Source organism: Strigops habroptila, chromosome 15, assembly GCF_004027225.2.
Source record: "Strigops habroptila isolate Jane chromosome 15, bStrHab1.2.pri, whole genome shotgun sequence".
NCBI classification, from domain to species: Eukaryota; Metazoa; Chordata; class Aves; order Psittaciformes; family Psittacidae; genus Strigops; species Strigops habroptila.
The window spans coordinates 9627697-9650464 of NC_044291.2; the positions used below are offsets into that span (position 1 = coordinate 9627697).

A 22768-nucleotide genomic window follows, 5' to 3' on the forward strand; every position below is an offset into this window, starting at 1 on the left:
TGCCAGCTTCAGATGAATCACGTTTGACCCATGGTTTTCTGTAGAACTGGGACCACAAACCACACTCCTCAGCTGCTTGGGAGCTCATCATGTACCTCCACTGCAAAGGCATGACTACACCTCATGGAGGGGTATATACCAGCTAGTTCAAATAGTGCTGATGGCGTAATGAGCGCAGCAAAGAGCTCAAAACCCTTCCTAATCCACTGAGTATACAATGGAAAGCATTGAGCTCCAAGCTAACCACAGCTACAGCTCTAGTTCCACCCTAGCTATTCCATTGAAGGCTACACCAGTGCACCTCCTCTCTAGTTACAGGCTTTGTAATGAATTCTACTTCGCAGAGTAAAAGAATTCTTTTAATTGGGGAATTCATAGGGAATTCAAGACTTTTCAGGTTTTTCTCACTTTGCAGAACAAGGTGAGCTTCCCATGGCAATCAGGATCCAAGGCAGGAGAGTGTTTCGTGACAGACAGTAAGGTTCTTGCATGGGAAAAACTGAGAATTACTGCTATAGAAGAGGAAACCAGGAGTTATACTATTGCCTCTTTAAAACACCTCCAAATAGCCTCTATTAGCTATATGCAATAGATGAATGAATCACTGTCATTCACAAACATTAAGCATAATTAAACATAAACTAGATCTGGAGGAAGATCGGGACTGATAGTAATATTTAGTGTATTAAAATACTTCATAGGGAAATAGTGAATCAATTTACATAATGGGCACAAGAAATAACCTGATCACCTCTTACCACTTACCTCAGTAACACACAAGGTGGACACAGCAACCTTTTCTGTCTCCCATCACTCCCAGTGTGATGCTCCAGGTGAACATTACTGACCGCAGAAAGTGCCTACACTGCGCAACAGAGCCCAGATCAGAGCCTGTCCCAGCACCACCAGACCAGGGCACAGAATGATTCCCTCAGCCTGGTGCAGGGGCTGGTCCACATCGGTGAGAGGCACAGCTCCTGACGATGAACCAGCCTGGGGCTAAACTAGTCCCAGCTGCAGGAAAAGAAGTCAGGTTTGCTACTTTAGGGCATGCTGTATTGAGCAGCATTGCTGCCCACAGTGAGTTGGTGGTCTAGGCAGGCTTTTTCTCCCTAATTTCACAGTCCAAAAGATGCTCTGCCTGTACCTTCAGGGATCTCTGATCAGTCTGCACCAAGTCCTCCCACAGAGGAAAGCAGTTTAGTTACTCTATTTTCATGCATTCCCAGATCACGTTGAAGCCTTTAGTTAACAGGAGGTAAATGCACTCCATTTGCTGAAAGAACAGGTTTTTCCCTGTCTTCATGACACAGCAACCTTCCCAAATCACTTGTTGCTGCTTGGACCTTTTTTGAGTAGAAAGAGTTCCACAGCTGACAAATCTGCAGCTCATGAAGAGCTTGTTTGGAGCAATTGTTCTGATGCCGTTGTGCTGCTGAGTCAGGAAAGAGGTTTCCCCAGCTGATTCTTAAATCACTTTACCCCATTGATGATTCAGTCTTTTTCCTTCAAGCACAAACCTCCTTCCAGATAAAGTGCTGTTAGAAAGCTTGCATTGGCCCTAATTAAACTGCAACTCTGGGAAACTAGAAACAGTGGATCAGCAAGGAAAAATCAGGGTGAAATTTGTGAGCTTGCATTCTCCCTGCCCTCCCAGTTCTTCACTTCATCACAGGAGGAGGAGTGAATATTTGCAAGGTTGATTTCTTATTGCAAAGACTAGCTTTTGGTGCTATTTTTCTCTAAATCTGCAGGAAGGCTGCATCTGGTCCACATATAAATTCATCTCAGTCCTTTGGAAATTACTGAATAACCCTTCACAACAAACCTCTCCCTTTGGAAAGACCTGAGCCAAACCATCAAACTCAGGCCCAAGCTCCCTCTTCCCTGAATATTTCTTTACACCAAACTCTTCAGCTTGCCTGAAGCCACCACAAACCAACTTTTCAGTCTCAAAGGTGCTTTCAGGACAGAGCAAACTCTCTCCCTTAGTTAAATGAATGCTGAACTAGTAAAGCACAGCCTCACCCTGCAACTGACCCCAGCCATCACCACTGCAAACCAAAAACCCCAACTTTTCAGAACACCCCACAGCAAATGCAGTAGCAGGAAAAGAGGAGCAATAACAAAGCCCTATTGACGCAGAGCAATCAATCAATCACCATTTTGCAGAGGGAAATGAATGGCCCATTAAGGAAACAGTCGTAACCTCAACTTCCCTCTAATGGGTCTCGGCCCTAGACTAGCTGGCATCAAAGGGATTTGAGCCCTAAGAATGGACCCTGTGTGGGCTGGCTGCTTTAACAGCAGGAAGGGAGAGTAGCACAAGCAAGGCAAGAAACCTACCCCAGCTGAACCCAGCAAAAAAGGGAGGGGTGAAGGAAGGGTTCTGCTAAGCCTGAGGAGCAGCAGCTTTCCCTGTTTTCTAGTTGGTTACTGGGAGAAAAAGCACAAGTCTTTTTTCTCACTAACGCATAATCACAGCTTACATAGACTATATCTTTCCTCTTGTGGTCCTGCAGCCTTTTGCAAACCTTAATTAAGCAAAACACTGAAAGTAAGTTCACAGCTCAGCTCTAATTAGTGTCCTGCATCAGGGAACTGCTGGCTTCCTTGAGAAAAGCTGGGGCTGGCAGGGAAACTAGCTCCACCAGTGCAAAAATCTTCCTGCCCAACCACCTTGTCCACAGCAGTAGAGGATCCAAATGGTAATCAAAACTCCCTGAACAAGTAATAACCTAACACTCACCCGTTGTCTGAGCCTAAATATGCTGGCTTACTACGGTCCACAAACCAAGGAGAAGGACTTTGGCACATATTCACTTACTCCACTATTCAGGTTCTGGATGCAAGAGGCAACACCTTCCAGCTTCTTCCCATATCAACCCACTATAGGTCCAGCTGGGATCCAGCTGGTCCAGGCAGCATTACTCTGCAGCTGTAAATTGGTGCTGGGTGGACAGGCTGGTTGCACTGCTGTTAGGTCTGCATAGTCTGCATCCACAAACATCCACCACACTGGATTTTCAGTCATAGTTGCAGCCTGGTTTGGGCTTTTGTTTTATTTCTAAATTTGGTGAGCTCAGAGTAGGCACAGAAGAAACCAAGACAAAAGCCAAGTGACCAGAAAACAGCAGAAAACTGAAGCTGTGAAAAACTTACAGGCTGCACAGAGTGGATCTTCAGCACCCACATCTTTCCTCAGCTACTGACCTGCAAAAGTACATCTAGCTCCTCAGCAAGTGGAGCAGCATGGTGGGGGGGGGGGGGGGGGTGTGAGCGAAACAACAACATGGCATGCAGGACAGGGCTGAAGGAGATGGGACAGAGACACTGCTGGCACCTAGTTACATGGACACTGTCTGCCCAGTGATCCTGAAAGGACCTACCTGGTAGACCTGAAGGTCTACCTGACAGGAGGATGGAGCCAGGAGGGGGCTGGTCTCTGCTCCCAAGGAACAAGGGATGGGACAAGAGGAAATGGCCTCAAGCTGCACCAGGGGAGGTTTAGATGGAGATGAGGAACAATTCTTTCCCCAAAGGGTGCTCAGGCATTGGAACAGGCTGCCCAGGGCAGTGCTGGAGTCACCATCCCTGGAAGTGTTCACACACCATGTAGCCGAGGCCCTCAGTGCCATGGGTTAGTGATGGCCTTGGCAGTGCTGGGGAACGGTTGGACTTGATGAGCTTAAAGGTGTTTTCCAACCTGGTTGATTCTGTGATTCTATGGCAAAGCACACACCACTCACTCCCCACCCCTCAAGCAGACTGTCCAGAGACCCCCACATCTGGCAGAGACAGGAAACCATCAAGCATTCATAGTTTCTCCTGGAAAACATGCTAAGGCACATGAAAAACAACGAGGTGGTTGGTGACAGCCAACACGGCTTCACTAAGGGGAAATCCTGCCTGACCAATTTGGTGGCCTTCTATGATGGAGCCACGGAACTGATGGACAGCGGCAGAGCAGTTGACGTCATCTACCTGGACTTGTGCAGAGTGTTCGACACTGTCCCTCATGACATCCTTGTCTCTAAATTGGAGAGACATCAATTTGGTAGATGGACCACTCGGTGGATCAAACACTGGCTCGATGGCTGCACGCAAAGAGTTGTAGTAAATGGCTTGATGTCCAGTTGGAAACCTGTAACGAGTCGTGTCCCTCAGGGATCGGTGTTGGGACCGGTCCTGTTCAACATCTTTGTCGGCGACATGCACAGTGGGATTGAGCGCGCCCTCAGCAAGTTTGCCGATGACACCAAGCTGTGTGGTTCGATTGATACGCTGGAGGGAAGGGATGCCATCCAGAGGGACCTTGACACGCTTGTGAGGTGGGCCGATGCCAACCTTATGAAGTTTAACCAAGCCAAGTGTAAGGTCCTACACCTGGGTCAGGGCAATCCCAGGCACAGCTACAGGTTGGGCGGAGAAGAGATTCAGAGCAGCCCTTTGGAGAAGGACTTGGGGGTGTTGGTTGACGAAAAGCTTAACATGAGCCGGCAGTGTGCACTTGCAGCCCAGAAAGCCAACCGTATCCTGGGCTGCATCAAAAAAAGCATGACCAGCAGGTCAAAGGAGGTGATCCTGCCCCTCTACTCTGCTCTTGTGAGACCTCACTTGGAGTACTGCGTACAGTTCAGGTGTCCTCAACATAAAAAGGACATGGAGCTGTTGGAGCGAGTCCAGAGGAGGGCCACGAGGATGATAAGAGTGCTGGAGCACCTCTCGTATGAAGACAGGCTGAGAGAGTTGGGGCTGTTCAGCCTGGAGAAGAGAAGGCTGCGTGGAGACCTCATAGCAACCTTCCAGTATCTGAAGGGGGTCTATAAGGATGCTGGGGAGGGACTCTTCCTTAGGGACTGTAGTGGTAGGACAAGGGGTAATGGGTTCAAACTTAAACAGGGGAAGTTTAGATTAGATATAAGGAAGAAGTTCTTTACAGTGAGGGTGGTGAAGCACTGGAATGGGTTGCCCAGGGAGGTTGTGGATGTTCCATCCCTGGCAGTGTTCAAGGCCAGGTTGGACAGAGCCTTGGACCACGTGGTTTAGGGCAAGTTGTCCCTGCCCATGGCAGGGGGGTTGGAACTAGATGATCTTAAGGTCCTTTCCAACCCTTACTATTCTATGATTCTATGATTCATACCTAAGCTGGGGTCTCAGACAATGCTTGGCATTATATATAACAAACGCTCAACATCTGCTTCTGATCAGATTAACAGGTATCTAGAATGATACTATAATAGTTTTCAAAGCAACCCCCAAAATCAATACCCCAATAGTAGCTCTGGTTTCTTGCATGTGGTACAAAAGGCAGTTTGGAAGAAGATGACCTAATACACCACATATTGATTAATCAATTCCAGCCAGGATGCTAATGGGTTTTTCTTACAACGGTTGGCATTAGAAGGAAGAAGCAGGATTGCTGAATGAGAATGGGAGAAACTGGTTGTGTGATGAAGTTTCAGGATGAGGGAAGGGCATGCAGTGAGGAAACAGGCCCTTCTAGAGATTGCTCTAAGTGGGAAGAGACTGGGAAGAAATGGGGAAACCGGGGGACAAGTGGAGAAGGTATTAAATCAGATATATTGGCTTTAAACACAGCAAAATTGTACCTTGTAATTTTCTGTGGCTGATATTAATAATACTTTCCTGTTGCTACAGAAACCCTCACAGGAAGGTCTGTGAAAAGCCCAGCATGTGTCTAGAGTCTATAATGAAGTACACTGGACAACTTGTAGTCCTAACAGTCAGTGAAGTGGTCTGGAGGCATTATTGACGCCTACCTTAGTTATTCTTCTGCATTGGCACTTCTGGCTAGACGGCGTGGTGTAATTCAGATCATCTGTGCTCAGCTGTCAGATTGTCCTTCCTTCTACAGTCAATGCAAAGAAGCAGCCAGTGTAGCCATACATTGCGGCCCATCATCACTCGCTCTCTCCTTCCTGCTCTGTACCTGATAAAGTCCTTTACTACCATAGAAAATGGAAGTACAAACCAGCTGGACCATCCTCCATACCCAAACCACAACACTTTACACCCACTGTAGGAACACGTGAAGATCTAAGCAAATCACAAAGCTGGGGAGAACAAGTCTGCAACAGACACACAGGTCCCTTAGAGCTCCTGAAGAGCAGCTCTTACGCTTTGTGAGGAAAATGGTACAGATGCTGGAACCCAGCTGAAGGGCTCTATTCCCAACCTGTTACAAGGGTTAGGTGCTTGCCTCTCAAGACAGGACACCTCAATGTGTAGGTATACATTACAGACACAGATGAGAGCATTGCACTGCCTGAAAGCCAGCAGAGTTGTTTAGTTGTTGCTAACTGGGGAAGGTTGCTCTACTCTTTAGTATTTCCAGTCATAAAACTGAAAATAGTAAAACTGACCAGGAAGTATTGACCTTAAGTGGCTGGATAGGCATGGTCCTAGCTGGCAGGAGGCACAACTAGCAAAGACCCTAAGTGAGGAAATTCAGGCTGGTGTATCCTCTCTACAGCCAACAGAGTCATATCAGATGTGAAGGTCACTGATAGGGCTTTGTAAAGCTGTACTGGAGTTGCCAAAACTAGTACCGGATCTCAGTGTAACATCCAGCTGATGCTGTTTACTGGTGTAGATTGCAAGTTGGATCACAAAGGCTATATCCAGTCAACCTCTAGGTACAAAATATCAATGAATCACTACTTTTGCCACCCTATAATGTGCAATTTGGTAACTGATTATTCTATGGGGCATCATGAGAACATGCTCCTAGTCACCCACCCTACAGCAGAGCACTGTAACATCTTGGAGTGACACACATTAGTTCTTACACATGGCAACACCACGCTGCCACAAGACATCATGTTGTGGGTAAGCAAGTCTGCAGCCTCAAACCACAATAGTCTGAGTAGGCTCCTACAGGACCTGCAGAACAATCCTGAAGAAAAAAGGAAAAATCCTCCTAAAAAGCAGGATAAGGTGCTTATCAATAGGGGAAAAAAAGCACAAATTAATTTACATTTTTTCCAGAACAACCTTTTACTACCTACCACAATGCATCACAGCACCCAGCAGTGGACTCACATTGTAAAGGATGTCGGTCCATCCCTCCATGGTGATGCACTGGAAGACAGTGAGCACAGCGAAGAGGATATTGTCAAAGTTGGTGATGCCGTAGTTGGGCCCTTGCCAGTACTCCCTGCAGGTGGTCCCACTCTCACACTGCCTGGCAGGTGGCTCCTCTCCACAAGGGAAATCTCCCACCTCATCACCTGCAGAGAACAACAAAGGGAGGAAAAGTTACCAACTGAAGCCAGTCAAACAGCTGATGCTGCTGCATCCTCCTTGCACCACTCCCTGAGTGGAATTCAGGCTTCCTTGTGCCACTGTGGGCATGTAAAAGAGATTAAACCCATGTAATCACCTATATACTGCTATAAGGGATGATTCAATGGCAGGGTGGAGCCATCCCTGAAGTACCCATGATTTATAGTTTGTCCCAGTGTTCAGTTATGCCATATATGAGAAATGCCACAGAAAAACCCCAGTGTGGTAAAAGCAAGGGGTTGGAAATGGTGCATATTTCAAACACTGTAAGCCAAAAAGACATCCTCATCCAGCACAGTTCAGTGCTAAATATCAGCCCTATGATGTTAAAGCAGAAGGGCAAATTCTACACCAGTGGCTTAAGCAAGAGCTGCCTGTGGATAGCCCCAAAATTGCCCGGATACAGATGTTGGACCACAGCTGCATGGCTTCCTCACAATGATGACCACAGCAGTCTGTGAGGTGGACTAAGAGCTCCAGCCTCTTCACAAGCTTCATATTTCTGCCCCAAAGGGGCAGATTGCAGGTACACATCAGGGAAAGCATCCAGCCATCAGCTTGTCTGCAGCAGGGATGGAGTTTCCCTGATGAGTTTCATTTCAGACCCAGAGAAGGCACAGGAGGATGAGTCTGTCATAGTTAAGGACCACACGGGATGGCCAGAATGGTGGCCAGCAGCTTCCAGACTCAGCTATGAAGTGCTGCAGCCCTCCAGAGATGCTGAGAGCACCAACACAGAGCAGTTCAGAAAACTAAACTGGGGTTTTCAAAGTAAATAAATATACTAAGTAATATTGCTATTTACACAGAGGTGCAATTTAGGAAGTATTAAAGGGGTATAAAAGTGACATGGTAACGGAGAAGTAAACTGCACAGAATCAGATTCACCAGGGGAAAACAAGATCAGCACTAACAATAATTAGGAATAATCATTCCATAGAGCAAAGCCTGCAGGAGGAAAGCAAGACTGGCACTATGGCTGCAGGAGATAGATAGATATATATATATATGTGAGTGTGTGACATGTTTTCCTGTTGACTCAACACCTTAATGCAGGGCATTTCTCTCCAGCTCCCATATGGGCCACCACAGGCTTTCACAAGGGCTTAGTGAGACAAGCAAAAAGAGAATACCAAATCTGACACTTGCAGACTATTTGTGAGTGTGTCTTAAAATAGGATCCAGTTTTATCTCTGTTTCGCCTTTTATTGCCAGGCAATGCTCTGAAAATGCAATGCACCTCTACTACGAAGGTCTCTCCTTTTTAAAAGGGAGACCAGAACTGGTCCCTACTCCCATGGCTGGGTAAGACAGAGGAAAAAGGGGGGTCTCAATGGGAAACAAATGTGATGCCCTCCTCCCTTGGAATGGTTTTGGGGCACATGGCTGGGTTAGCTGCAGAGGGTGGCTGCTTAAAAATAATCCAGTGTCAGAGGAACAGGTCAGCACAGAGGATGCAGGGAGAGGAAAAACAAGTCAGGCATGCACTGGAACACGCACTGCCATTAATTTTTACCCATTTTTCATTAAAATAGATAAATGATTCCACTAGCTCAGAGCAGCCTGTCAGGCTGAGTGGCAGCGGCCTTATATAACCCTTTTGCTGTGTTCTGATGCCCAGCATCCCTCTCTGTTGCGGTTTATTACTGACCTATCCAAGGCTACTGGATTAGCAGGGCTGTAGCAATGTTTGCTGTTGACACCTCTACTCTGTTGCATTCACAATGTGCTGAAGGAACAGCTGGTACCTCTCATGTGGCTCCTGATTCCAGGAAAAATCCCAGGAGTTTGCTCACTTTGGGGATTTGGAACAGAAACAAGCGTGAACGGCTCCTCCTCCACCAATTTGCTACCCTCTGTCAGAGGCATCATTTAATGAGGTTCACATTTCCACATTCAAGCCAGCCTTTGGAGTCTGTGGTATCAGGCCTGGGCTTGTTAATGCACCTCTTTGGAGATGATGAGCACTTAGGTTTTAAAAGGCTCTGCTGATGGCTTTGTGGGATGCTCTGCTGCTCTGCTCACAAGGGACAGAAGCGCCAGGAAACCTCACCACTCTCTGCCTTTCCAGAAACACCATCATGCCATTTCCCGCCGAGCAGGAGGAATCGATGCCCATCATTCATCCAACAACCAGCTCATAGCCCTTGGGAAAAGCAGGGGCCAGTGTCTGTACATGTGGGTACCTTCCCCCACTTCCTGGTGAGTGAATTCAGGGGGAGGTGAGACCCTGCATCCTCCCACCGAGATGCTGGGTGCTGTAACGCAGAGATACGCAACACACACAAGAGTTTCTCGGCTGACTTCCTAGCTGGAAGCCACCCAGCAAACAAGAGTCATTTACACATGACAAAAATCTGCTCTCAGTCCCCAAGCCTTGCACCTTGCACAGAGACCTCTCAGTCATCGCTGATGCCAGAACGTCATCTGCAGACAACACAGCTTTGGGGTTTATTTTCTGCTTTTATATTAACTATTTTCTGGGGGGAGGAAAAAATAATCCCTCTTCTCTCTAGGCCAATGGGCAAATACAGCCCATAAGTCCCACTGGCCGTAAGAGCCTCAGCCTACAGCCACTACCTGCAAGTGAAGGGTGCAAAAAATCACCCACTTTAGCTGTAATTTAACACACCTGAAAATGCTTCTAGAAAATGCAAACCTGCTCGTAACTGCTTTCTCCCTGCCAAGAACAGTTTTGCCTCCTACACACCTATATATTGTCACTGTTGTTATTCCTCTGTAATTGTTGCATAGCCCCAGAGATCCTGCAGTGGGTTGATACTTGTTCTGCTTGGCATGAACACACACTCCCCCCCACAAAAAGATAGTCACCTCCTACAAATCCAGCCCAAAACTTCATCCAGGAATGATAGAATCCCACCCTGGTTGGGGTTGGAAGGGTCCTTAAAGCTCATCCAGTCCCAACCCCCTGCCATGGGCAGTGACAACTTCCACTAAAGCAGGGTGCTCCTAGTCACATCCAACCAAATCACACAATCTGACTGTCCTTCACAAGTTGCATTATGTTTTTCTAACATAGGAACAGAAGCAAGGAAACATTTTCATCCTGCTTTTGTAAAGCTCTGTGTAAAGGGAATATATTAAACTGCTTCCATGTTGTTGTTAGAAAGCGCTGTGAAGGATGCCCAGAGATTTGGCAGGGTTGTTGTTTTATTACCATTTGAATGCATATAAATAAATCAATATTAAGACCTATTAGTGATAATCACTGAAAATACAAGACTGTGTTTAAAGACAGTCAATTGTACCTTGAATTGCAATCTTTTGGAGACAAGAACAATGTTTTCAGCTGTGGATAGCCCATATAACCAACACGTACTAGCACTACTATAAAAGAATATTTAAAGATTTGAGGAATTAGATGGTAAAAATTGGCTTTTTTGGTTTTAAATTGGCGTGAGTTCTGTGACATGGCAGCCAGTCCCAGCCCAAGGTCTTGGGGCATAATTCCTCTGCACCTCCATCTTCTGGGGTTTATCCCTCATTCACAAGCATCATTTACAACATTTACTTCCCTTGTCTTTCTCTGTTTCAATGACATTTTTATCCTTTCTCCATGAAAAGGCTCCTTGCCTTCCGTCTATTTTCTTTCTGGTTGCTCCCAGTCTTTCCAATCTTACTATTTCACCCCAAAGTTCTCATACCCATGCAACATGCCCTAGAAACCTTGCAAGGAAGTTCAACATTCAGCAGCTGATCATGGGGATAAACCCAATGAAAATGGAAACAGACCAATGAATCAAAAAAACTGGCCCAAAAAATCCTTAAACAAGCTGGAACAACAGGAATTTGGTTCTGTATCTGTACTACAGATAAATTCTACCATGAAAGGAAGCCCTAAGCACCTTCATCTCAGTCTTGAGTAGACTGAAACCCACTCAGGGGTGCCACGGTGGTATAGAAGAGAGGAGAATCTGTTCAGCACATGTAAGGTGAGCACAAAAATCTGTTAAATCTTAGAGTAGATGGGTAAGGAGGGAGAGAATGCAGTGAACGTGGAAAAAGGAAAAGCAACACAAGACCAGGGCAGAAAGCATCCCGATGAGATGAAGGGGACTATAAGCATCATGATGATGTGCTGGGAGGGGAGGGAAGCTCGAAGCTCACCCGTCTCGTTAGAGAAGCAGGTTTTATGGAACTTCCCCATGTAAAACTCCAGCCCGATGATGGCAAACATCACAATGGCAAAGAAGAGGAGCAGCCCGATCTGAAGCAAGGGCACCATCGCCTTCATGATGGACTTGAGGACAACCTGCAAGCCTGTGGGGACAAGGAAAAACAGGTAATCAGTGAAAGAAGGAAAACAAGGGCTTAGGAGTGCAGTGAGGTAGGAGAGAGGAGCTGTCTAAGGGGAAGTTTAGGATTGGCAATACCAAGCAAAGCTGCTTTTCCCAGGTGCTATGAAAAAGATGCAACAGCCATAATGCACTCAAAATGTGAGAGAAACAATCAGGAGAGTTATCTTTTTCTGACCTCTTTTCTTCAGGTTGCAGATTCATAGAACCATGGAATGGTTTGGGTTGGGAGGCAGCTAAAACTCATCCAGTTCCAACCCCCTGCCATGGGCAGGGACACCTTCCACTAGAGCAGGTTGCTCCAAGCCCCTGTGTCCAACCTGGCCTTGAACACTGCCAGGGATGGGGCAGCCACAGCTGCTTTGGGCAACCCGTGGCAGCACCTCACCACCCTCACAGGGAAGGAGATTCAAAATAAAGATGAGATTCAAAGGTCTCTTAAGCCTCAGAGACACAAAAAGGGCTTTTCCTGAAGCCGGTGAAGTCCCAAGGCTCAGTCTGGAGTGGGACCAGGTCTGTAAGGCAGACCCTGCAGCAGTGGGGGTGCTCCCCCCATGACAGAGAGGGCAGGGAGCACTGAACTGCACTGGAGCTGCCTCTTCTGCTGTGACACACAGAATAGCCATGATGTTGGTGTGCCTATCACACCCTGACTCTGGAGAAACACATCCCTGTCTCCAGGGCTATCCATCCATAGCTTTTCACTGGCACTAAAACTCATTTTCAGTTAAACCCAGGGGAGATAAGGCTGGAGATGGAGGTTTCAGATAACATCAAACAGACACACATAACAAAAAACCTTCAGTGATAAGCAGCAGCTGAAAGCTCCCTTAGTGACCTGTCCTAAGGTGTAGAGAATAAAGGATCATCATTGACTTGCCACCCTGTACAGCACTACTGAGGTCAATACAGGCGCATGCAGGAAAAAGTCATAAAGATCTGTTGGACAGGAAGAATACCGAGAGTGTAGAAGAAAAGTAAATAAGATGCTTGTGCTGCTTCTACAGCATCACTAAAAAACAGGAGAGCTCCGTGGGAAAATGCTGTGGTGGTCCAGGACGTATCACTGGGTGGGAGAGCACATCACCCTGGGGGGAACACACAACCCATACCAGGACAGGGACACCCCTGAAGGGCCACCTTACTTCTCTGGTGTCCTGTCACTACCACAGTGCTGTAGAACCTTGCACAAGCAAAAAGTCCATGAAAAAACAGCCAGAAGGATCTCCTTATTAGAGATCCTGTTAATAAATGACCCTTTCCCAAGGCTAGCCAAGGACCAATCCTGTGTGGGAATTCAGATTCAATCCCTGCCCATGAAAAGGGTGCTGAGTTCAGGAAATCTGGGTGCAATTATTGCAAAGCATAACCCCTTGCTGGATTTCTACAGCACCAACATTTCAGTCCTGAAGCAGCCAGTGCAGGGGCAGAGCTGATGGAGGAGAGAGGGCAGCCTGGCTGCCAAGGAGTTAATGCAGAGAGGAGCAGAGCATCCCACAGAGCAGCGGTTCCCTTGCACTGGCTCTTGCTGCAGGGAAAAACCTCTCTGTTCCGCATTCAGAAATGAAATACCCTCAGAGTGGCTGGTGAAGAGTGACAAATAAAAAGGCAGTAAGCAATGGGGTTGGGACTCTGATGGCTTCAGGGCATCAGCAAGGCATGATGCAGCTCCTCACTGGAGCATTCAGACCCTGCATGTTAACATGTACAATATATCAAGTTGCTCACTGAGTAGGCAAGACCAAGTCCTATCCGCTCTTTGCCTTTCTTATTAAAGGGGTAAAATCCCCAGCAAGATACTCTGCTGGTAAAAACTGTCAGAAGATCCAAGCTCAGTGGCCTGAAAGCTGCAGAATTTGGGCCTCAGACCTTCACAGCCCAGAGAATTAATTCAACCCCAAAAGGCAAAGGAGTCCTAAGACAAATCCCTGCCGCTCACCTGTGAGTTTGGAAGAGCAGTGCTGAAACTAGCTGGCTGTATGCAAAATGAGATGGCAGGAAATCAGAACATAGCAAGGGCAAGAGCCACAGACCATGGGGAAGCAGGGGAAGGAATTATTGCTGAGAAAAGCATGTAACACCCCAAAAGCTACAGAGCCCCTGTGGCTGTAAGGTGACATTATCATGACACTCACTTGGAATTCCAGACACAAGCTTCAGGGGTCGCAACACTCGGACGGCTCGCAGGGTCCGCAGGTCAAAATCAGTCCCAGCAGTTGCTAGAATACTAGTTGCAAAAGAGGAGAGAGGGGGAAAATTGACATTAAATACAAATTCTTCTTTCCAAAGCATGGATAAGTCATGAGTAAAACCAGGAAACATTCAAGCTGCTTTAAACTTTCTACCTGTGATCACACTGCAGATTGTGTCCACCGAAAACCATCAATTCACATGCTCTTCCAGAGCTGCTGAGCCTTGCTCAGACTATAAAAATCCACAATATCTGCCTGATATGAGGCCATTTATACACAGAGAGCAGGTCTGGCTCAGGCCGTCAAAGAGCAGCACCCCGTGCTTATAGGAAAGAATACACCATTTTCAGAAGGAGACTGAGATGGAAATAAACCCCTCAGTTATGCTAGAAATGAGCTTTTCCCCATAATGAATTCAGAAATCGCTCGAGTACTGATGTCTGGCATTTCCTAATATCTGAAGCAGTTTCTAGTTACACAATTTACTCTGTGTGTGCAACATCAATTTTTGTTCAGAGCAGCTTATTTGAGGAGAATATCCAGAGAGCAGGGAGCAAGTGTGTCCTCTGATCTGCTGCAGTAACTCTGGTTAGAAATATAGCCCCAAAACAGAACGATTCTTCAAAATGTAAGTGCTATGCACAGAAAATGAAACGGATTCACTGTTCTAGGGCACAGCAAAGGAGGAAATATTGTCACACAAGTCACAATGATGGAAACTCCTGAAGTGAAGACCCTGCCAGGCACAGTACCCCAGAGAGAACAAGGCAAAACTGCCTTCATTAATTACCACAGCACTTCCTACGTTGCTTCAAAAAAGGTATTACTGATTTAAAACAGAGGTCCACTAACACAGTCCACAGCGAAAGGCCTCTCACCAGCTCCCCATCAACTGCACTATTTAAAGTGATTATAAGCAACTGCCATGAGGTTTTGCTAGATATGTCCACAGGCTGTTCTATCTAGGTGGAAGTGGCTGAGCAACCAGCCCACCAGTGGGGTCTGCGAGCCCCAACCACCTGGTACCCAGCATATGAGATGCCACCACTTTGTTAACTACAACTGCTGAAAGCACTGCCTGGGGGACCCAACCTTGACCATAATATGACGCTTTGCCAAGCCTTCCCCAAGGGCTACTGCGGCAAGAGAGACCTGGAAACCTGGCTGGAAAGTAGGATTCCAGAGCTGCCATGGGCAGAGCTAGAGGGAGGATGCCAGGCTTGGGCAATGAATCCCAGGTAGTTCCATGGGAATTCAGCACCCAACACATCAAGTGTCCCATACTGGAGCAGAGAGATGCTTTGAGAAGTGCAGAGCACCCACAGTGTGCACCCACAATGTATCTGCACCTACCCAGGAGCCCTTTCTCTTGGTTCCTGATAACTGGTTGATGAGCATTCAGCAAAGTGGCAGTTGCCATAAAAAATACAAGAGAAATCAGAGTTTTTCAAAAGGAGAGGTACAGTTTTACTCTGTAATGTGTATTACACAGGATGCCTGGCAAACTTGGCAGTGCAGGACGTGGCTGTGTAGGGAGCACTCACAGCTACACTCAGATAAAAACCCTGTCCTTGACTTACTGACTGACTTAGCACTGCTGCCAAACATGGACCAAGGAAGAGCAGGATCAGCATTGCTGTGCAGAAAGGGCCAGAGTCCATCAGCAGGACGTGCTGGAGATCAGGAAAAAAGCATGCTGAGATGTTGGATGGCAAGAGAGGTAGCAGCAAGTCAGGACCTGAGGAGCAGAGGATCTCTTCTGTAGGACATCTGTTCCTACAGTTTCACAACCAGAAAATTCACATTACACCAGTTCTATCGATGCAGTTTGAACAGGAGACATTTAAAACCAAGAACCATCACATGCAGAGAATTCTAATTCCATCTTCTGCACCCGTGCCAGTGATTTCATTCCTCTTCCTCCTTCCCTCCATCCTCACAACTTAATTGCTCACTTATACACCTCTGCAGTCTGGGAACAGCACACACTTCAAGTCAAAAGATAATCTTCTACATCCACCTTGAATGTTGCTACTAACAGCACAATTAGTCTCCAGTGAGCTAAGATGGATTTGTGCTGTCATCAGGCAGAGCCCTGGTTCCTGGTGCAAGCTGAGGGGTGCTCGGTACTTCATTTTTCTCTTTCTAAATTCAAAGAGAAAATAGGAGTAAATGGGGGACACCATCAATTAGTCCCATGGTGCAAGTAAATGTTCCAGTGGCTGGAGATCTTCACTCCAGTCTTGTCTTCCTAAATAGGCTTGATGCTAAAAACAACCTGCTTCAACTGCGCAACATCCCAAACCCTCCCCCCCAAGCCAAGACCCCTAATCCTTCATTAACTGCCACATCACCAGCACTGTGATCCTCTTGCTAACCTGCACAGCCCACCATCTCCCACAGCTGGAGAGCTGGTCCAAGGATCCTATCAAATCACAGCTTAATTGTACAAACGATCCATGACTGTACAGCTGAGCTGTCACTGCTACATCTACACATGAATCAGCCACTCCCGAAAAACAATACAGCCCTGGCCAGGTTTTGCCTAGAGAGAATAAAAACCACAGCTGCCTCCGAAACAAAGCCACATTGAGGGGAAGAAACAAAAGGCCACAGGGGTGAGATGGTGGCTCTAGGTCTAAAAGTTCCAATTTGAGCCTTGCAAGTAAATGAGACACAAGGTGAGAAAACCCAGGTGGACATCCAACACGTCTCATAGAATCATACAATCACAGAATGGTTTGGGTTGGAAAGGACCTTAAGATCATCTAGTTCCAACCCCCCTGCCATGGGCAGGGGTGCCTCACACATTGCCCAAGGCTCTGTTCAACCCAGCCTTGAACAATGCCAGGGATGGAGCATTTACTACTTCTTTGGGCAACCTGTTCCAGTGCCTCACCACCCTCATGGGGAAGAACTTCCTTATATCTAACCTGAACTTCCCTAGGTGTCCCAGGGTGGAGATGGTGCCTTTTCTCACTGCAAAACCAAAGCTAATTTGCAGCTGCTCAGCAGTCCATTCCTCTAAACCATTCAGACATGCATGGAAGAATGCCCCAGTGAGGGAAAGACATTTGCCTAAGTGGAATCTTTCTGGTTTACCTTCTCCCCTACTCCAGCCGAAAGCTCACAGCAGCCACTGTGAGTTAGGTCACAACATGTTAGAAATGACCATTAAAAATAAGAGAAATAGAGAGATCAAGTGAACTGGCTGACAAGCACGGTCTGGCAATCCCACCAAAGCATCCCTGGCTGCACAGCAAACAGCTCGGAACAAAGCACAGGTGAGGGGTGAGCCAATGCTGAAAATCTGCTGCGAAAGGTAAAAAAAACCAGCAAAAGGGAAGATTTTAGGAGATAACCTCACAAAGATGAACAAATGGTTTGATCTACAGCCCTTTGTGTATCTTAACAGCTTGTACGGGCACACAGATTTGATAAGCTTAGGGTGTTGCCTTTGACAGTGTTTCAAGTATTTAAGTGCAAGAAAATCTCATCAAATAAGTTCTTCCATGTAATTTGACTTTTTACAAGCAGATAGCTGACCATTAAAACATTCTTCTTCATAGAGAGCTGGAGCAGCTCTACTCTGGAGACAGGCTGAGAGAGCTGGGCTGGGGCAGCCTGGAGAAGAGAAGGCTCCTGAAGGGGAGACCTTAGAGCAGCTCCAGTGCCTAAAGGGGCTCCAGGAAACCTGGAGAGGAGCTTTGGACAAGGGCCTGGAGGGACAGGCCAAGGGGAATGGCTTTAACCTGCCAGAGGGGAGATTGAGATGAGCTCTTAGGCAGCAGCTCTTCCCTGTGAGGGTGCTGAGGCGCTGGCACAGGGTGCCCAGAGAAGCTGTGGCTGCCCCATCCCTGGCAGTGTTCAAGGCCAGGTTGGACACAGGGGCTTGGAGCAACCTGCTCTAGTGGAAGGTGTCCCTGCCCGTGGCAGGGGATTGGGACTGTATGAGCTTTAAGGTCTTTTCCAGCCCAAACCAGTCTGTGATTTTATGATATGCTGCTGTGGAGGATCTGGGCACATATCCTGCCAGCCCAGCAGTGGCTCAGCACCACTGCAGTCATTCCTCACTTTCACAATAACTTGGTTAAATACTGCTTTCTGTATCACCACCTCCACTAACAAGATCTGACTGACATCTGTTTCCAGAGACAGAGACCAAATTTATGCTAAATGCTTGATAACTTTTCTTCTAGCAAAGCCTGGAATGAATTACAAAAGCAGCTTATTCCTTTGGGTATAAAAGAAAGCAAAGAACGAAAGGAAAGTTCTTGTCCTGAACGTTATGCTAACATAAATAATTAGCAAGCCATCTCTTAAAGTACCTCAGAGATCAGGATTTCTGTGTAGTGGTTCAGCAAGACACATGCTGTCTTACAACACCGCACTTTTCAGAGTCACCCGATAACAAAGCTCCTTGCTGAAGCCCTGCCCAAAGAAAATGCCTTGAAACTCATTCAAGCTTAGCCCCAGATCTCCAAATCCTGAGGACTGGAGGAGGGGAAAGCTAATCCTGTTCCTCAAGATCATGCCCACCTTGTCCTCCTCCTACCTTAATTGCCTTTTTGTGGATTTCACAGAATCGTATTAATCACAGCCTGGTTTGTGTTGGAGGGGACCTTAAAGCTCATCCAGTCCCAACCCCCTGCCACAGGCAGGGACACCTTCCACTAGAGCAGGTTGCTCCAAGCCCCTGTGTCCAACCTGGCCTTGAACATTGCCAGGGATGGGGCAGCCACAGCTTCTCTGGGCACCCTGTGCCAGCGCCTCAGCACCCTCACAGGGAAGAACTTCTGCCTCAGAGCTCATCTCAATCTCCCCTCTGGCAGGTTAAAGCCATTCCCCTTGTCCTGTCCCTCCAGGCCCTTGTCCAAAGCCCCTCTCCAGGTTTCTTGTTGGCCCCTTTAGGTATTTTAAGACTGTTATAAGGATTCATTTCAGCTCTTCCAGATGATCTCTTTTGGAGCAGGTGACAGAGGTGCTTTGTATCTCCCCAAGGCAGGAAGAGGAGGAGGAGGAACAGAAACACGGATGTCCCAAGTGAGAACCAAGAACAAATGATCAAAAATACAGGGTTTTCTATACATATTTCTGCTTGTAGGAGCAACCACACCATGGATCCAGCCTCAGCAAAGAGCAGCTGGTGAGGCCACACTCAACACACACATGTATCTGCAGGTGATGGAACACGTTTTCCACCCAGTCTCCTGACATCACTGTCTATAAATCACAACAGAGGCAGCATGAGACATGTAGCAGAGACCTGGATCTGGCTGCAAGTCCAGCTGCTTCAGTGTGTCTGCCTGTGAGCACATAACATACAGCTACAGCAAAAAGCAGCAAGATTAATAACTAAGAATGATTAACACTTCCAAGGGGATGTCACCACTGGAGAACACCGGTGCCAGGGCAGGTCCTGCTAGAGGAGGAACCGCTGGCATAAATTGCAGGCATTTTTAATGTCACCGTACTATTTATTACGAATTCTAGTCCTAGAAAATAAATGGGAACAGGGATTTTTTTCCAGAAACCTTATCCCAAGCATTCATTCCTAAGAACCAAATCAATCTCTTCAATGGGATTAGGAAAAAGGATAAATACCCACCAGACACCTTCCCTCAAATAAAAGATAAAGGTAGCCAGCTGTACAGCAGCTGTCCTACGAAAAGAAACACCAACCACCACTTTCTACAGGCATATTGAACACCAACTAATGCAGACACCTTGGTAGTATCAATCCCAAAACCTCTGACAGAAGCAGCAACACAGGAAACTGCAGTAAATCACCCCCATTCCCAGAGCCTGGCTCTGGGCATAGGCTGACAATGTTCAACAAGCCCCAGTGACACCCAGGAAATGGAAACCAATGGAAAAAATGAATAAAACTAAGATCTTCATCAATATTGGCTGACTAGTTTAAAGACACTTCCCCCATCATCTGTGGGCCGCCCGCAGGCTGACTGTTGCCTTTATCTGTGACCCTTGCCCACCCAATCCTTCCCAATTTCTCCACCCCACTCAAGGGGGTGAAGAAAGTCCCTAACTCCCTGTGGAGCTGTCACCACCACCAGGATCACTGTTGTGGTGTTCATGGTAGCTGGCAACCCAAGGAGAAAACCTGCAAGGTCCTTCTGATCCCACACCACTGTAAGAACACTTGGGAATTTTACAATAAAACTTAAATGGAAAGAAATAATTCTTTTGAAATCATAGATTCTATGGAAAAATATTCATTTCTCTCAAAAAAAAAAAAAACCACCCATAATATTCATTCTAAGAAGCTGGGCTTTTTATCTGGTGTTTTCCCTTCAAAAGCATACACAGAGCATTAAAAATTTACAAAAATATATATTCTCCATTTCTTTTTTCCCCCCTGAAGTTATTTGCCATGGGAGGCTGCTCTGCTGCTGCTTTCTGAGCGTTTTAACCCCAGATCAGCACACAGCATGCTTCTGGCTGCAGTTGGCAAGACTTTCCAGGATCCGGAATACCAACAGCACACCAATGACCACAGAGAAGTCGCTGGCCTCATCGTGCACATCCCAGCCTCTGAATCAATGGTCTTTACCTGGAAACACCAACTTCTCCAGTGTCTGCCCTGCACAACGGCCAGGAACCATCTACCCATCCAAGAGATCCTGTGACGAGTGGAGGTGGCCACCAAGACAGAGCTTGCTATCAGGGAAGCTCCTGGCCAAGTGAAGGTCTGTGAGGGCTGGACCCCACGTTCCTGGATGAAGGAGAGTGCAAGATCCACCTGCACAAGGTGAGCTCCAGTGGAGTCAGGCAGCAGGTGGAGGAGCCACAGGAGGAAAACGGCAAGTCCTTATGGATTAGGGAGGGGGAACAAGAAATAAGGTGTTGTTGGAAGCATTGCAAGAAGAAATATTAGGTCCTCATGGTACTGACCTCCAAGGACTATAAGAACATCAACAGCAAACAAACACCACAGTGGAGAAGGAGGCACCATGATCTCTATCAACTGGCAAAAGGGCATCACTTGCCCCCATTCCCTCATATATACCAATCACCAACAGATTACGATGCCTTGGCAGCAGATGAAGCCAATGAGCATGATTCACAGGGAGAAACCACAGCAGCTGCAGGCACTAAAAGCCATAGAAGGATGTGGTGAGTGTTAGTAGTGGGTGTCTGTCTGCTGAGTGGCACCTCAGCTGCAGTGCAAATCAAAATGAGTATTTTTCACTTTCTTCACTCCATAGTGCCCACTGAAGACTTTGGTCAGTGTTAGGCTGGTGACATGGTCTGGCTGATTTCCTTGCCTGGGACTTGAGGGCAGGTCAGTGGAGGCACCCAGCCAAGGAGTGCCCATCAACCAGCCCCTCGGGTGCAAGCAGCATTGCCCAAGCCTGGCTTGTGCTCACACTGCAGCTACATGGTGTCAGTGCTCTCTCCTTCTCCCAGCCGCAGCAAAATCTGCATGCAATCAGTGACTGGAAGAGTTGGAAGGATGCCCCTTTTCTCTCAGTTTGATTTCATGGTGTGTGAGCTTTATCTTGACTACCAAAGACAGAGTCGACACCAGGTCTGAGTCGATAAGTAAATCTGGTACACTAATTGCACAGCTTAATTTATGGCACTACCAGGTCCATCTGTTGGCTCCATCACTCCACCCTGGAGACTTCCCCAACCCTTCCATACTCCCTCCCATGTGAAAGGGCCCAGCTTAACAGTTCTCTGCCTCTGCTTTGGATGACCAATACCAAGCCTAAGCATCTAATTGGATACCTGCATATTGCTTTGAGCAGCCTGGTCTAGTGGAAGGTATCCCTGCCCATGGCAGGGGGTTGGAATTAGATGGTCTTCCAACCCAAACCAGTCTGTGATTCTATAATATTACATCTAAGCCAACTCCTTCACTTCAAATCACGTCTACAACACAATGTCCTGGGTCCCAGTCCTTAAGGAAAGCCTATTCAGAGCAACTTGGGCTGATCCCCTTGCTCAGAAAAAACATGTTTGTCTCATAACCAACTGTATTCATCAACATAGCCTCGCTATGGTGAAGGATAAACCTCTCTTTAGCTGTAACATGAAGAGAACAGAAGGCAAAATAAAATACACTGAGGGAACAACAATATTCAACAGAATGGGGTTGGTCTGTTTCAGAGGCACAAACAGCCAATTCATTCCTTAGTCTCACATTTAAGAGCCTTTTGTAGTCAGCATTTAATTTGCCACCAGCCTTCCGCATACAGAGCTGCCCAGATATGAACACAACTCTCCTCCTCTTTTATGGCAGAAATGCTTGAGATTCCTGGGAGGAGACGAAGCAAAACGAGAGCAGAATTCCCCCCCTAAAACCACCTGCAACCTACTTTCCTGACTGTAATTCCTGAGCCAGGCTCCAGGGAGAAGACAGGGAGAGGAGCATCTGTAGACACTCCTCTGCTCCAGCGAGACACACAACAACCAAGCAGTATGTGACTCTCAAACAAAACGAATGAGGTTTTGCTGCGTGCAGGGAGCTGAGAGCTTGGCTTCTACCCAGGATAAAGGCAGATATTCTGGTTATGAGGCAGTTGCTCAAATAAGCCCTTGCTGCTTCTAAGCAAGAGAGATGTGAACATGCCACACCATGGAGCAGAAAAGGGGGCTTGTTCGCAATAAGCAATGAGAGCTGGCAGGAAAATGCACATGTCCAAAACATTTTAGTGAGCTCATGCTGGGAAAACTGAGCATGGAGGAGTTAAAACCATCCTGCACTTCACTGTGGCTGCAAAGTAGGTCATACCTTGAGCCTCACTACATTAACATTACAAAGGAGAGAAGAGGCTGCTTTCTGTCCTTGGAAATAGGCATCCCAGAATTTTTTTCCAGCATCAGAGGATGCACAGAGCAGGAGCTGGGAACTCAAAGCACTTTCCTGGAGAGGTGTCCCACAGCGCACCCCATGGTCTCCTGGGTATGGGCAAGCTATAAGGGGGT

General features: G+C 47.1%; 1 protein-coding gene across 19 annotated transcripts in view; it reads right to left on the minus strand.

The window, feature by feature from the left end:
- Positions 1-22768, minus strand: part of CACNA1B (calcium voltage-gated channel subunit alpha1 B) — a 310494-nt gene that overhangs the window by 194505 nt on the left and 93221 nt on the right. For all 19 annotated transcript variants that reach the window (XM_030507166.1, XM_030507165.1, XM_030507161.1 and 16 more), the window contains exons 4-6: positions 13760-13851; positions 11437-11589; positions 7066-7253 (exon numbers count right to left, since the gene is read on the minus strand). In XM_030507166.1, coding sequence (XP_030363026.1) covers positions 7066-7253; positions 11437-11589; positions 13760-13851 — 433 coding nt within the window. The remainder of the gene's footprint in view (positions 1-7065; positions 7254-11436; positions 11590-13759; positions 13852-22768) is intronic.